General features: G+C 35.5%; 2 protein-coding genes and 1 long non-coding RNA gene across 3 annotated transcripts; 1 reads left to right on the top strand and 2 right to left on the bottom strand.

Moving 5' to 3' along the window:
• Positions 1-506: 506 nt before the first annotated feature.
• Positions 507-4,290, bottom strand: LOC112296120 (metal tolerance protein C2). The gene is made up of 10 exons (XM_024548310.2): positions 3,384-4,290; positions 3,144-3,252; positions 2,833-2,872; positions 2,444-2,520; positions 2,229-2,317; positions 1,896-1,965; positions 1,565-1,603; positions 1,166-1,316; positions 824-913; positions 507-712 (listed from the first exon to the last, which is right to left on the bottom strand). Exons 1-10 carry the CDS (start codon positions 4,093-4,095, stop codon positions 608-610), a joined length of 1,482 nt encoding a protein of 493 aa, XP_024404078.1. The 5' UTR covers positions 4,096-4,290; the 3' UTR covers positions 507-607.
• Positions 4,291-5,414: 1,124 nt separating this feature from the next.
• On the top strand, positions 5,415-6,428 carry LOC112272758 (uncharacterized). The gene is made up of 2 exons (XR_002966788.3): positions 5,415-5,704; positions 6,000-6,428. It is a non-coding gene; the product is annotated as an uncharacterized LOC112272758 (long non-coding RNA).
• Positions 6,429-11,770: 5,342 nt separating this feature from the next.
• On the bottom strand, positions 11,771-12,551 carry LOC112295810 (low temperature-induced protein lt101.2). Its single transcript, XM_024547783.3, has 2 exons — positions 12,389-12,551; positions 11,771-12,242 (listed from the first exon to the last, which is right to left on the bottom strand). The coding sequence occupies exons 1-2, from the start codon at positions 12,467-12,469 to the stop codon at positions 12,159-12,161; spliced, it is 165 nt and encodes a 54-aa protein (XP_024403551.1). The 5' UTR covers positions 12,470-12,551; the 3' UTR covers positions 11,771-12,158.
• Positions 12,552-13,728: the final 1,177 nt, after the last annotated feature.

Genomic DNA, 13,728 nt, shown 5'->3' with positions numbered 1-13,728 from the left:
GGAGAGAGAACCTTTTAGTTTCTTGAGTTTGTTGGACTTGATAAGTGTCATAGTTTTTGACTGTTAACACGGATGTTGCCTGATTGACCATCTAATTTAGGGGACGTCAACAGACTGAGTTCTAAATTGAGCAAAACCACAATTGAACTTTGCAACGAAGTGGAACGAAATTGCGATGTTGGTTTATATCAATACGAAACAAGTTCCATCCACTGTTCTGATTTGTATATCCATACATGTCTTTAACCCTCTTAAAAAGTTCATTTAAGAAATGACGATAAAGCATGCTAGTGGAACAACACACTAACAAGGGTTGTGCATTAGGCCTTGAGTCTGATTCGTATAACCACCTACGTGGCACAAAAACGGAACTAAAAACCTTGAATTGAGTGGAATTGATTCAAAGAGTAAAATGCCCAGAAACAGGTGACTCGCTTTGTCATAAGCGCCAATTCCCCAATTTCTAAACCATTGAAAATATCCAGCCTCATGTTATGAACATGAAATGGGAAAAAGCAATAGTGACAATAGTCAGGTCAATTCTATTGTCATTCATTTACTTCCAATGATGTACAGCACATACCAAGATTAGTGTCAAATATCATTTCTAATCATAAATCTCGATCTCCACAGTAAGGTCCTTGACTCCGATATCATTGTAGATGCTATGTACAGTAGACAGTATACTCTGCTCGTCTGCTCCTTCTCTCACCTGGAAAAGAGAGTTGTAGTCATACTCAGGTAAACAAAAAAAATTGTGCACAAAGCATCAATAAGTATCTAAGCATTTCATATTAACACTCTATTAGAGTCCTAAATTTACCTGCATTACTAACGTCCCTACAATAGAGCCCGGCACCAAGTCCCAAAATCGAGCATTGTAGCACTGCATCACGTCATCCAGCATCCTAACCTGGTACCGTCCAAAACCAGTCTTAATACATGAGACTATGAACAAACATATCTTAATCCAAAGATGACAATCGCAATGTAAGTAGAAGATAATTTCGGTTGAGCTATTCACTTCAAGCCCCTTGACGACACTGCATGACACACTAGCCCTCAGTGGATATATATATACATACTAGAATATACAAGATAGGCTAATCCTCATGATACAAATGATCATTGCATGCACTGAAAACGTGGAAACAGAAAATCCCACCTGACGGAGACACTTATTCAATGCAGCAGCTGTGGTGCCAGAAGGAGCCATCTGTGAAAGTATAGCTCCAGATGCCTGAAAGAGTGGCATCGCCGTATAAAAGACGACTGCTGCGACTAATCCGTGGCACAGTGTTTCGGCATACGTTACCCTGTCATTGTAGAGAAGAATAATGATGGGGGTTGATACAAGGATACTAAATATTCGTCTCATTTCGTTGAACTCCAATAATACATATACATTTATCGACCTTCCCTTCCCTAACTGTAGAGTATACCAATAAAATAGAATAAAAGATGGGATTGTGGAAATGAAAATGTTTGGGCCTTTAATGAATACTCTACAAACTATAGCTCAACTCTATGGCATGCAAAACAATTGAGGGTTGAAAGATCTCACCCTAATGCTAGAAGCCAAGATGCTAAGATGACTCCCGCACTGCCAAAACACCAGTAGAAATGACATTATAAGACTAACTAGGAGCATACTACATACAATTCAGACGTTAAAATAAATCTAGATGAAAAGTTGGAAGATGCTGAAATCAAATTGTAGAAGTCTTCTAACGTATATAATTGCATGTTGGAACATAGAGACAGCCGTCATGATATCATAAAGTTTCCATGTTCTTTAGTACGGGGAAGGAAAGCTGCTAAAAGGTCCACGCCATTCAGTGTGTTAAATCATCGGATCAGGTATCAGCAATTACGTAGTAACACCCTAAACCCACCTTCGGAAAGAATCAGAAAGCACGTGGAGACATATTGAGTGTAAATTGATGTCTTGCGCTCTTCTATACGCTACACAAAAGTTAAGCACACAATCGTGGCTACTGTCAGCACTTGCGCGAGGAAAGGAGGTTAGACTGCGGTTCTACATAAATGGAACATGTGGGCAGATTCTCAGCAAACAAAATGTTTCATCAGCAAACGACTTCGAAGCTGCCCTCAAAGGCAAGAGAAGAGTCGCACCAATAGATACCCAGCACAAACTTGCAACCAGAATCTTCAATAAAACTTCAAAGGATCCACGTGAAGAAAGAACTCCGAAGACAATAACTCACCAAATCTTCGTCGCGCATATCTTCGGAAGAACCATACCCCCAATAGATTGACCACAAGATTTGATACTGCTGAAACTATCAAATAATGCCTGCCAATTGCCAAAGAGAAAAAGGATGACGAACAGAATATAAACATAGGTTGAGGCATTAGCGGCTTCAGTCCCAGCAGCCCTCAGTGACTTCAACAAGAGGAGCGTTAGGTCAAGTGTATTTACTTGTGCTCCGCTTCATCTTGAACAAATGCGTGCAGCGCTTCCACAGCAAGAGAGAAAGAGAGGAAAAGCAGGAAAAGCTGCCCACGCACACAGACAGCATGCTGTTATCCTGAACCACCCTGCCACCAAGGGACCTGCCTCATGAACCTCACTGTCACGACCATTCAATAAATTCTAGCTATAAAAGAAATCTGAAATAGTTTGTTCGAGACTTCTGAAAGCATATAGACATGCAAATTCTTTCCTTTAAGTAATCTTCACTCCAGCCATACTAGCGTCCTCACAAAAACTCAATATGCTGACTTTATGCTGAATTTTGAAAACATTTATGCGAAGTTTCTTAATGAAACGAGACAATAAGAATAGAAGCTAGCGCGAGTCAAACTTACCGCATTAGTAAGAGCTGCCAAGACTTCTAACCTCTCGTGCCTGCACCACCGTCAAGGAGTAAATGCAACTTATACTCTTTCAAGAATGCTTACCCTTCAATTTCAAAGTTTATTCTATCTGCTGCGGCAAACGAGGAACATAGAGGACTGTGTCAACACCTACCCTAGACAGCTTGCATCATACGAAATACTACCCTGAACCAGTTTCCCATGCTTAGAACTTCAATATAATAGGAATAAAGGAGGGGATTTGTGGAATCTGTAAGCCCAGATCACAAACTAGAGAACAGAAATACGGCTAAACAATGTACCCGAATGTGTATGCCTTGTCAGGTGGACGGTCGGACATCGTCATGGCAAAGAGAGAAAATGTGAGCACACCACATCCAAAGGATAAATGAAACGCATCCGATACTAATCCTGCGAAACACAGAAAGTCAGAAGCCATGATGATCAGCAAATGTAAGAGGCCAATGCACAAAGATATTGACATTGACAGAAACAAACAACATTGAAATCCAACTAACTCAAGTTGTGAATTGAGTGCCCACCCACGCGGCCCGTGAGAAGACCGATGACAAACTCAGTCGCAGAATACGCCAAGTTGAGAATGATAAGCACGAAAACCTTCTTCAATGGCTTGTTCCCAGGTTTCATAATGCGAGCCAAGAGCCCCCGAAACCCCACATCTTGATAATTCGAATTATCAGAATTCTTCCACAAACTTTTACCGTCCTCTCCATACACAGCCTCCTCTCTCTTCACGTTAGGAGTTCCGAGCCCACCACCCGTGGAATTGACACCGCCATACATTCGACTAAACGGGTGCGGAGAAGCGGCATCCCGCGGGGTCACAAGCGCAAGACTCCGAGACAGAAAAGATGGCTTACGCAGGAGCGTCGGGTGAGGCGACAAAATCCGGCTCTGCTGCTTCTCCGAAATAAACTGAAAGCGCGGGGATTCCATAGCCAAAGCGGAAGGATCGCTCCCATAAGCAGGTAATCCCGACTCGGAATGGGAAGCTGTTGACAACAACGGCAGAGGGTATGAAGGGTCCACCGAAGAGGACGACGACAACAACCCAGCCGCGGAAACAGACGACGCAGCCTCGTCGTAGCCAAAATCGCGATGATGCATCGCACTCGGGGGATTACCTGGGGGCGTAAGAGGGAGCGAGACGAAAGCGAGGCCCGCCGGGATCGTTGTCTCAGAGGCTCCCCGCAACGCCATCTCTGTCTCGATGCGCTCCTTCTCCGTGAACATGGCAACACAGCTCGATCAGACGCAAACCCAGCTAGGTTACCATTCCACTCGTGCACACGCACGTCGCTGCGCTGTCACCACAATTGGTGGGGACCAAGCGTCGTGCGCAAGTTTGACGGGCGCTTGAGACGTCGAAGCCACCATCGCCATCGCCACAACTCGGCTCCCTGCGATGGACAAGACGCGCTCTACTTTTACTTTTCATTCTTTGATTCGCCTTTCTCTTTATGGGATTCGTCTTCCTCTTTCTGCGGCTCATCCTCTTCTTTTCTTTTCTTTTCGTTTCTTTTTTTCTTTTTCACGTGAGTCGTTTAGGGCTGACCCTCCTCAAGTATATTTTGACCACACCTCAACTCCTTGTTTCTTTATGTTTTTTCCATTAAAATTACTCTATTGCTGATTCACATAATGATATGGAGTGTGATAGTAAATTTAACTGATGGACACATTTTAGGGTGTGGGTTGTATAGTTCATTCGGGACATGTTTTAAATTTAATTTTAAAATATTTACGGTTCTCAATTTCTGAATTACACTTGAACATATATTGCATAATAATAATAATAACAATAGAGCCATGGTTGTGATAATGAAAATAAATTTTATACAAATATTATTTTCAGATTTCATGTTTTTAATATTTTGAAAAAATATTTGTAACTAATGATAATAAAAATGCTGCCAATTGATTAATAAATAAATATCAAAATACATATTAAAGTTTGTATTTCTTTAAATTTTTATAATTTTAAATAAAATAAAAATTCAAATCATATTAGAATATACTTCATATATATATATAAGTAACCAGCTAGATTTTTACAATCTATTCGTCATAAAAATAATAGATAAATAATTTTATAATATTTCATAGATAAAAATATAGTTACACACATAATGAATGTAAGTAAAATTTTATTACATGTATCTTTCAATCATTGTTTTAAAATACACATAAATGAAAGCCAAATATGCTTTTTTTGATAATTAAACTCTTATCATTAATATACAATTGGATGTCAAAAAATTAAAAAGATAAAAAAGTAAATTTATACATGTAAAAAGTAATTATATACATGTAAAAAGTAATTATATACATATAGAAAAATGTTAAAGTTACCCAAGGTTTTACTAAATTGACCCACCCATTCTAACCATCATGAAAACAAAATGACTGTTGGATTTATTAATCTACTACTGGAACTGCATGAAAATCAACCACATTCATTATCCTAATTTTCTTTATTGCTATAATGATGGTGTCGGCACTATTTCTTGCCTCCCGTTGGAAAACCGTAGTTTTTGTGTTCAAAATGTAGCCAGAGACCAGTGTAGATTTTGTCTTCCCATCTCACCGTCCATCTCCCTATTGCGTCGCGCTCTGTTTCTGGCTTCACACTATGATTCTCGCTTTTCACCCATGGCTCGTCGTTGGGGTGATTCAGTGCCATTTTCGTGCTCCCAGCTCTGACATAGTGTAAATGCCGTGGCTCTGGATGCGGTGGTCGTTGTTTGAAATTGTTGTTGTTTTTTTTTGTGTACTGAAGAGGCGGAGGTCGATGAAGGATTAGCCATTTGCGCTCAAGGAGGGCGGTGTGTTTGTTGTCTTGGTAAGATCTTGTACCCTTCGACAATACATCTTTCTGCAATGATGATCAATTTTGGTTTAACTAGCTCGTTAGTGTGTCATCGGGAGGATAATTTTTGGCGTGTGTGGTTTTGGTTTGAGTGCTTTCATTGTTGAAGAAGATTGACTACTAGAGAGTAGAACGTAGACAATCAAATAAGTATAGGTGAGCAGCAGTTGCTTCTTTGTTGTGGCAGCCATCGCTGCGACATTCTCTCTAAATCCAATCTCATCCTCGTGGTGCATAGCTTAACATCATTAATTGCGATCTTGTGCAGTCACTGAAAGAGCGTCTTGGGTGAGAACTCGAACACACAACGTTGGATCTCAACCGAAGACGGGTACAGAAAGAGGTACTATGAATTTGTCACACCCATTGTTTGCACGAGCACTAAAACTTTTTTTTTTTTTTTTTTTTTTTTTTACTGCTATGTAACTGAACACTGTAAACGTATCGTACAAAGTCTTTAATGAGGAAGCTTGGGCTGCCACAATGAAGAAGCACATTCACTCCATTGGGTTGTCACAACAAAGCAGTCGCTTCTTTGGGCTGCCACAATAGATTACGATTTTCTTTTGAACTTAGAATGTTACGTAGAGTAATTCAAGTCACGCAATGTTGGGTTAGCCACGTAAAACACCAGGGGATGCATACGGCACTGTGTTTTCAGCATTTTTATAAGATACGTAGTCTTTTGAAGCTTGAACATACACATCCTATACCTTCAAAAACAAAACATTGTTCCATATATATTTTTGTAACATCAAATAAACTTGTAGTTGTAGAATACAAATTTAAACACACACGTATATAGATAGATAAATGGATAGACAGATATGTATGAACGAATGCCTTACAATGAACAAGTGTTTATCCATGAGAAACTAATTGTAAAAATGATATGTTAGCTATTATCTGTTTATTTATTTTAGTTTTGTTTTTATGTACAAACAATCTTTGATGAGGAAGCGTGGGTTACAAGCCACCAGAAAGCATACTTGTACATCTTGTAAAATCACTTGAATGAAGAGTGTGCATTTTATGACAGACAAGTTGTTTTTGTAATATTTTGCTTCATTTAGTTACTTTATATGTATTTATGATTCTTCAAATGAATTTGTCAAATATATGTATGTATCCTTGAATTTGTGTAATAATCAAATGATTATATCTTACTTAATTATAATCATTACCTCTTTACATGTTAATAAATCAATTTGTCACCACCTTCATATCAATTAATTTTTAAATAATTAATAATACATGGATAACATATATTTCATTATAAATGAGTTTTATTGGTAGAGACTTGTGACAAAGTTAGATTTTGAATAGAATGAATGTGTACATTGTAATCTTGTCATTGTCAATTCTTGCAAGTATTAGCTATTGCTTCAAGAACTTCAAACTATGAAGCACTTACTTGATAGTACATTCATTGTATCTTATATTGTTAGGTGCTATGCATGGTTGGCTGTTTAGTTGACTTATTGCTAGATTTTCTAATTGCACATTTATAGATGCTAATTCCAATAATTGAGCTTGCACTCTCTTCTATTAGTAAAGAGGTAATAATTTAAAAGATTTTTCAACATTAAAGACAATGTGAAGGTCTTTTCAACTTACAAATATATTTTGGAGTAGTAGAGGGAATAATAAACTAATAGTGTGTACTAGATGATATTGAGTATGAAAATTAGCCATAGAAAAAATTCCTCTAGTCTCTTGCATATTTTAAATTTTATGCTTACATATTAATCCTAACTTCTTTGATAATGTACTTATGTAGGAATTAACTTCAAAAATCTCTAATGTAGACTTGAGCTATTCAAAGGTAAGAATAAGAGCATACATTGATATTCTTTTTACAACACTCATAAAAAAAAAGAATGGTATGTTGGTAGCATATATTAGTCTTTTTTGATTTTTTTTGTGAATTAATCTCCTTTATTGTGTTTTCAAAAAATTGAGATAAAAAAAAAATTGTACATTTCTTAAGACTTTAGTAGAAATTCTTAAATATGATTTAAGAGTAGAATGTTGAGCTTTGATTCTAGAAATTGTAACACTTCTAAAATAAAGATATTCATTTGTTCAAGCTTTAAACAAGTTTTTTTTTTTTTTTTTTTTTTTTTTTTTTTAATCATATCTAAGTATTTTACATGCACTTGATAGTCGCATTAATTATTGTAGGAGTATACTTGGTAGAAAGAATAGTCCACTATTTATTATAAAGTACTTCAAAAGAAGCATTTAAGACATTGTTTTAATTTTCTAGAAATGTAGACTAATCTGCTTCTATATTTGAAGCAAAGTACTTCTTACAATTTGTTAAAATATTTTTTTGAATATATTATATGCAAAGTATAATATTAGAAGTAGAAAAATAATTTTAATAGTATTTATTAATTACAAATCTCTATTAAATCTAATGTATATATGTCTAATATTTATATACAAATGGAATAATTGAGTCAACGTCTAAAATAAATAAATAAATAAATAAATAAATATCTCTTCTTAGGAAAAAACAAAAATTGTAAAGGAGGTATTAAAACTCATTATCTCTATTCCATGGAACTTTAGCATTTTAAATCAATTTATTTTATAAATGCAGTCCATGACAAAAAAAAGATATGTATCTCTTTGATAAATTAACGCATTTTATATGTGCAAAGAAAAGAGAAGTTATCTTATTTTAATCATCATATTAATAAATTAATTAATAAACATTATCCTGTAAGGCATCTATAAGAGAGATGATAGGAGTATGACTATCAAGTGCACTTTCATACAATTTTTGACACTTATTGTATATAATACAAGCAATTATTTGACTTATAGCATTCTTTTGACATATGGCAATCAAAATATTTTTTGGTAGTATACCTATTGAAATCATACAAGCTATCATCTCCTTCTCTACATATTGAAGTTATTTTGCAAATGCATATTCTATAAGAGATGATAATGTTTATCGTTGTGTTCATGATTTTGTACTATTAAGTGCCACTATTTAGTATCTTGAAAATACTTTGTATGCAATCCTAAAGCACATCCTATTAATTGGCTCACTATATCTTGTTGACAAATGAGATATGATCATCCAATATAAATTTTTTTCTAATCATATTTAAAATGAATGCAATCTTTATTAGACATGTGCTTACAAACAGCATGCTTCTGGCTATAAGCAACTTCATCTGTCTTCTCTTTCATATCTTCAAAACACTTAAAAATATCCTCAAATAGAAGAGACATAAAAGAGATAGTATCTATTATAAAATCTAAATAACCTTAAATGACACTTTTCTCTCTTTAAACACTAAATCCAATAATAGACATATTATAATAAGATAATAGAAAGTGAATAATAAATTAGCTTAATATATAATATGAAATACAAGTAATATCCATAATCTTATTAAAAATAGTTATTATTACCAGCTACATGACCATCATTGTACTAGTTTTATTTTGAAAAAATCATTATTGTATCTGTTCAAAACTAGATTAGAGTAATCATGATGTAGATAAGGCTGATAGTCTATATGTTTTTTCATAATGGATGGATTGATTTAGTAAAATTATGGATCACTTATATATATATATATATATATAAATATAAATATAATGTTATTAAAAAGATTCTTCCATATTGTTAACACAACATAATGATATAAGCATATGATTGTTGTGAACATTGCTGCTATAACACACATATCAATGTTCATCTTTTTTTACTCACAGTACAAAGATAATAATGTTCAACTTGTATAAATATACACTCTTCCACTCTTCATTTCCCTATTTTATACTCATTGCTCTTTGGACTCTATTTTCATCTATTCAATCTATCCAAGTGGATACATGTCACGTTTATCTTGTTACTCATGTTGACTTAGACATATCCTAATGTTATGTCCATCTTGGCCACATGCCTTACATTATCTTTTCTTCTCCTCCACAACTTCAAACAAAGAAGAATCTCTTTGTGTAGAGAATTGCAATTGATTACAAAGTGTTGCGTTAACAATATGGAGGTATCTCTTTAATAACTCCATATGTATATATTCTTAAATTAGTTATACCAACTCTTTAAAACTTTATCATAATTGTAAATTTGAAAAATTAATTTGATATTTGAGAAATAATATTAAAATATGAGGTTACTACAAACTATTTTTTTATTAATAGAATAAGGAACTTCTTAAATAAAATTATACCTCTTATATGTAGTGTTTAAAAAAGATTGTACTATTATATATACAATTTTAGTATTTTTGAAAAATATTGAATTGAAATATTAAGTACGATTTTGAATTCAATTGAATTTAATTACTTATGCATTTTTTCTTTCTGTTTTTTCAAATCAATGTAATACTTCAGGATTAAAGGTTTTGATATTTATTCCAAGTTTTAAATAGTTTTATTTTTAACCATTTTAAATTATTATCAACCTTGTTAATATATTTCATATTTGATTTGTAACTCTTGACTCATGCTTAATTTACTATATTTTATGCTTTTTATTAGAATAATAAAAATCTGAAATATTGAATCATTTTGTTTTTTGTTTTTTGTTTTTTTTTTTTTCATATGGTTTTGATATTATTGTTTATTGAACATACTATCTTTCAACTTTTCAAAGCATCATTGAAGTTGAATCTTATAACAATTTTTTTAATGATGAGTTACAAATTATGATACTTTGGATTGAAAAACAATTACTACAACATTTTGTAAGTTACAATTGATACCATAAGACATCGTGAAAACTTCCATGGGCAACACCTCTCTCGTCACCCAACCCTCTTTCAAGTTACACTTCACATTCTTATACTGTCAATGTGGGCTCACAAAAACTTTGCCATGAAACAATTTTAAAAGGACAAAAAAAAAAAAAAAAAAAAAACAGAAGAAAAAAAACATCTCCCAACTGAGCTGTCCCCGCTTGAGTTTCAACCGGGTCTGAACCCGGGACCGGCACTGAGACAGACCGGTGTGATAACCAGTCTATCACACCCGGCGTTATGGGCGCGAAGATCGCGGGTTCTGCCCTGATACTGGTTTACATGGCCATTGGCTGCGTCAATGGTTATTACATGAGTATTTTACTCTGGTTGTGATGATCAACTGCACCACGAAAACCGCTTCAGGCCCAGACCAACCGCAGCGATCGCCGCTGGACCTGCTCAATGTGGCTGCGGCGCTCCGCTACCATCCTTAGGCATCATTTTCCCGCAAGCACTACAGCATTGACATTTGGCCGCAATCTCTTCGCAACTGTGCCTTACTCCAAGTGCCCACCTGAAGTATTGCCAGCGGGCTCGAACACGCTCTAGAGACGGGAGCCTGCACCTCGGACACAACCCCAACCCAAATTCCAGCTCCCATGTCTTCTAATCTTCTCACTTCACTTCCGTTAACAATGGGAGCTCATCTCTGTGGTCGATGAACAATACGGCTTTGCGGGCTACTGGTCAGACTAAGCCATTGCTGCAACATCACAAATACGAAACAAGACACCGCGTATATAAATTTTAATAAAGAAATTTCCTTAAATGAAATATTTGTCCAAATTCAGAAAGTATTCTCACCTCGTCTCAGTCGCGTTTTTACAAGAATGTTTTTCAAATCAAATCTACAATTCATGATATACAAGCATGCATGCCTGTCTATCCCCACCACCTGTGCCTGGAATCAACCTCGAGCAATTTAACAGACAATAACGCTGAATTAAATGAAACCAAACAATAATTGCGGTTAAGAAACATCATTCGACACTCACCTATTAAGAAGTTTAAGAATACAAAGACTTAGCCTAAAAAGTTGGTATCACGAATCACTGAATCTCATTCCATGGTGTAAAGTATAAAACACTTCAATGCTGATTTCAATAGTACTGAATTTAGCGACCCATTTCAGTGGGTACCGAGTGTACGAGGTAACGAAACAGCACATGTCGGTGGGCAGGCTTAAGAAGCATTTACATATAAATGTGCACAAAAGTGGATGGGATGGTCTACGAGACTGTGTCCATTTCACTTGATCTCAAGTTCAAAGATTTATTTCACAAACAGATGTATGTCACAGTGCCGATGAATATAGCAGTGCATGATGCAGAAGAAACAACCATGATGTGGATCACACCCAATTTCTACACAAAAACCTCTCAGTCATCTCTCGCATCATAGTTACGCTGCAAATAACTAGATGATTAACCAAGCTATGGAGTGTTCTAGGGGCGGGAATATGCCTTAAAACTTCTTGTTTTCTTCTACACAGTAATGTAAACTAAAAAAAACAACCCGAGGAGTAATGGCTACACAGAACCAGACTGAACCTGTGAGTAGCAGTTCACACGATAGAAAACAAGACCACCTCAGGCTACGACGTTGACAAACTCCATGTCGTTGATCTTCTGCTCATGGGACTACACCAAGAGAACATAAAGCGCGTACAAAATTCCAGGGATGTATCCCAGGATAGTCAAAATAAGGCAAATCCAGAACTCGATCTGCAGAGGAACCGATTCAAAGAGTATAAGCACTCACACAAGACAACATTTCACAGTTGCAACTATGAACACAAGAGGTCGAAGACAGACAGCTGCTACAACACCAAAGAAATCGTTACTCCGTCCACAATAAGTGAATCACTTACCCCGATGGCATATCTCAAAAAGACTCCCAAGGGAGGCAACAAGATTGCGAGCAAGATCTCGATAAACGTCGCAGCGGCCATAGTTGCGGAACTACCCACAAAACCAAACTGATCTCTTTCTCTCTCTCACGTCACAGAATCGCAAGCGAAGACTGTCTCGATCGCTTGTGAGCACTACGCAGCACAGAGGTTGCCGACGTATAACAACCTTATGGGATTCCCCGCAGACACAGCCCAGGGCGTGAACGGTCGTGTTGTTTCAAATCCTCAAAAGAGAAAGATATTCAAGCTGGAAGGTACATTTCCCAGGATCTTCATCGTTCCCGAGGGGGTCGGTAGTAGGTGCGACACCTACGACTGACTCGTGGAGTGCACCCCTGACTCCGAACCAGGTTGAGCTGGTGATGCGCTGGTGTCCTAGATACGTTGCGACACGTGGATAAGTTGTTGCGGGAACCTGCCGGGATATTGGTTGCGAGAATTCCACGTGTCATTTGGAGTTGGGGTGCGGTGGCAGCTGTGGATTGGGGGAAGGATTTCAGGCGTCTCGGGAGCGCCGCCATTTCTTTGAATTGGTCAGAACTGAAATGAAGTCAACACTAAAATTATGGTTTTGTTTGTGTGGACGTGTGACATTTTTGAATATGATAAGTGTGTTTTCCTTATTATGATATCGAGTCATGTAGTTTTTTCACTTGTTATTATTATTTTAATCTTAATCACATTTATTTTTTTAGTTGCTTATTTAGTGTTTAGTTAGTAACATTTCATTGATACACAAATTGATTTTCATTGTTTTTGAATTAAAACCTTACATTATTGGCATCAAAGTTAGAGAAATAGTCAATGAAAATTGGTCAGAAAACCAAAAATAAATCTAAAAAGAAAAAAGAAAAGAAAAAACAGTCTATTAAAGCTTGGTGGACTTTATTTATTTATTTATTTATTTATTAGTTTAGAGAAATGGTGAAGTTTATTTGTGATGTAAAAAAATTGAAGTAGATTTTTTAAAGCAATATAGAATGAAAATGATCAATATTCTATTTTTTTTAAAATAAAAGCAATAACTTTAGCTAATCAAGATGTTAATAGAAAAAATAGACAAGATTGATAACTTATATTGTTGAAATTAATGGAATATGCACATATTTTTATAAATCCCAAAATCCCATTTGATTTAAATGTGTACTTGTATTTTAGTATTGATAAGTCATATAAACTTATATATTAATGTATAGACAAGCAATGCATGGTTCAAAATTAAAGAAAAAATAAATTAAATTTTGATTGTTGTAATTATTAATATTTTAAAAATATATATTTATCTATTATAATTGCAC

This window comes from Physcomitrium patens, chromosome 19 (genome assembly GCF_059467195.1).
Source record: "Physcomitrium patens ecotype Gransden chromosome 19, ASM5946719v1, whole genome shotgun sequence".
Taxonomy (NCBI): Eukaryota; Viridiplantae; Streptophyta; class Bryopsida; order Funariales; family Funariaceae; genus Physcomitrium; species Physcomitrium patens.
This window is presented reverse-complemented; position numbering and strand designations above follow the sequence as displayed.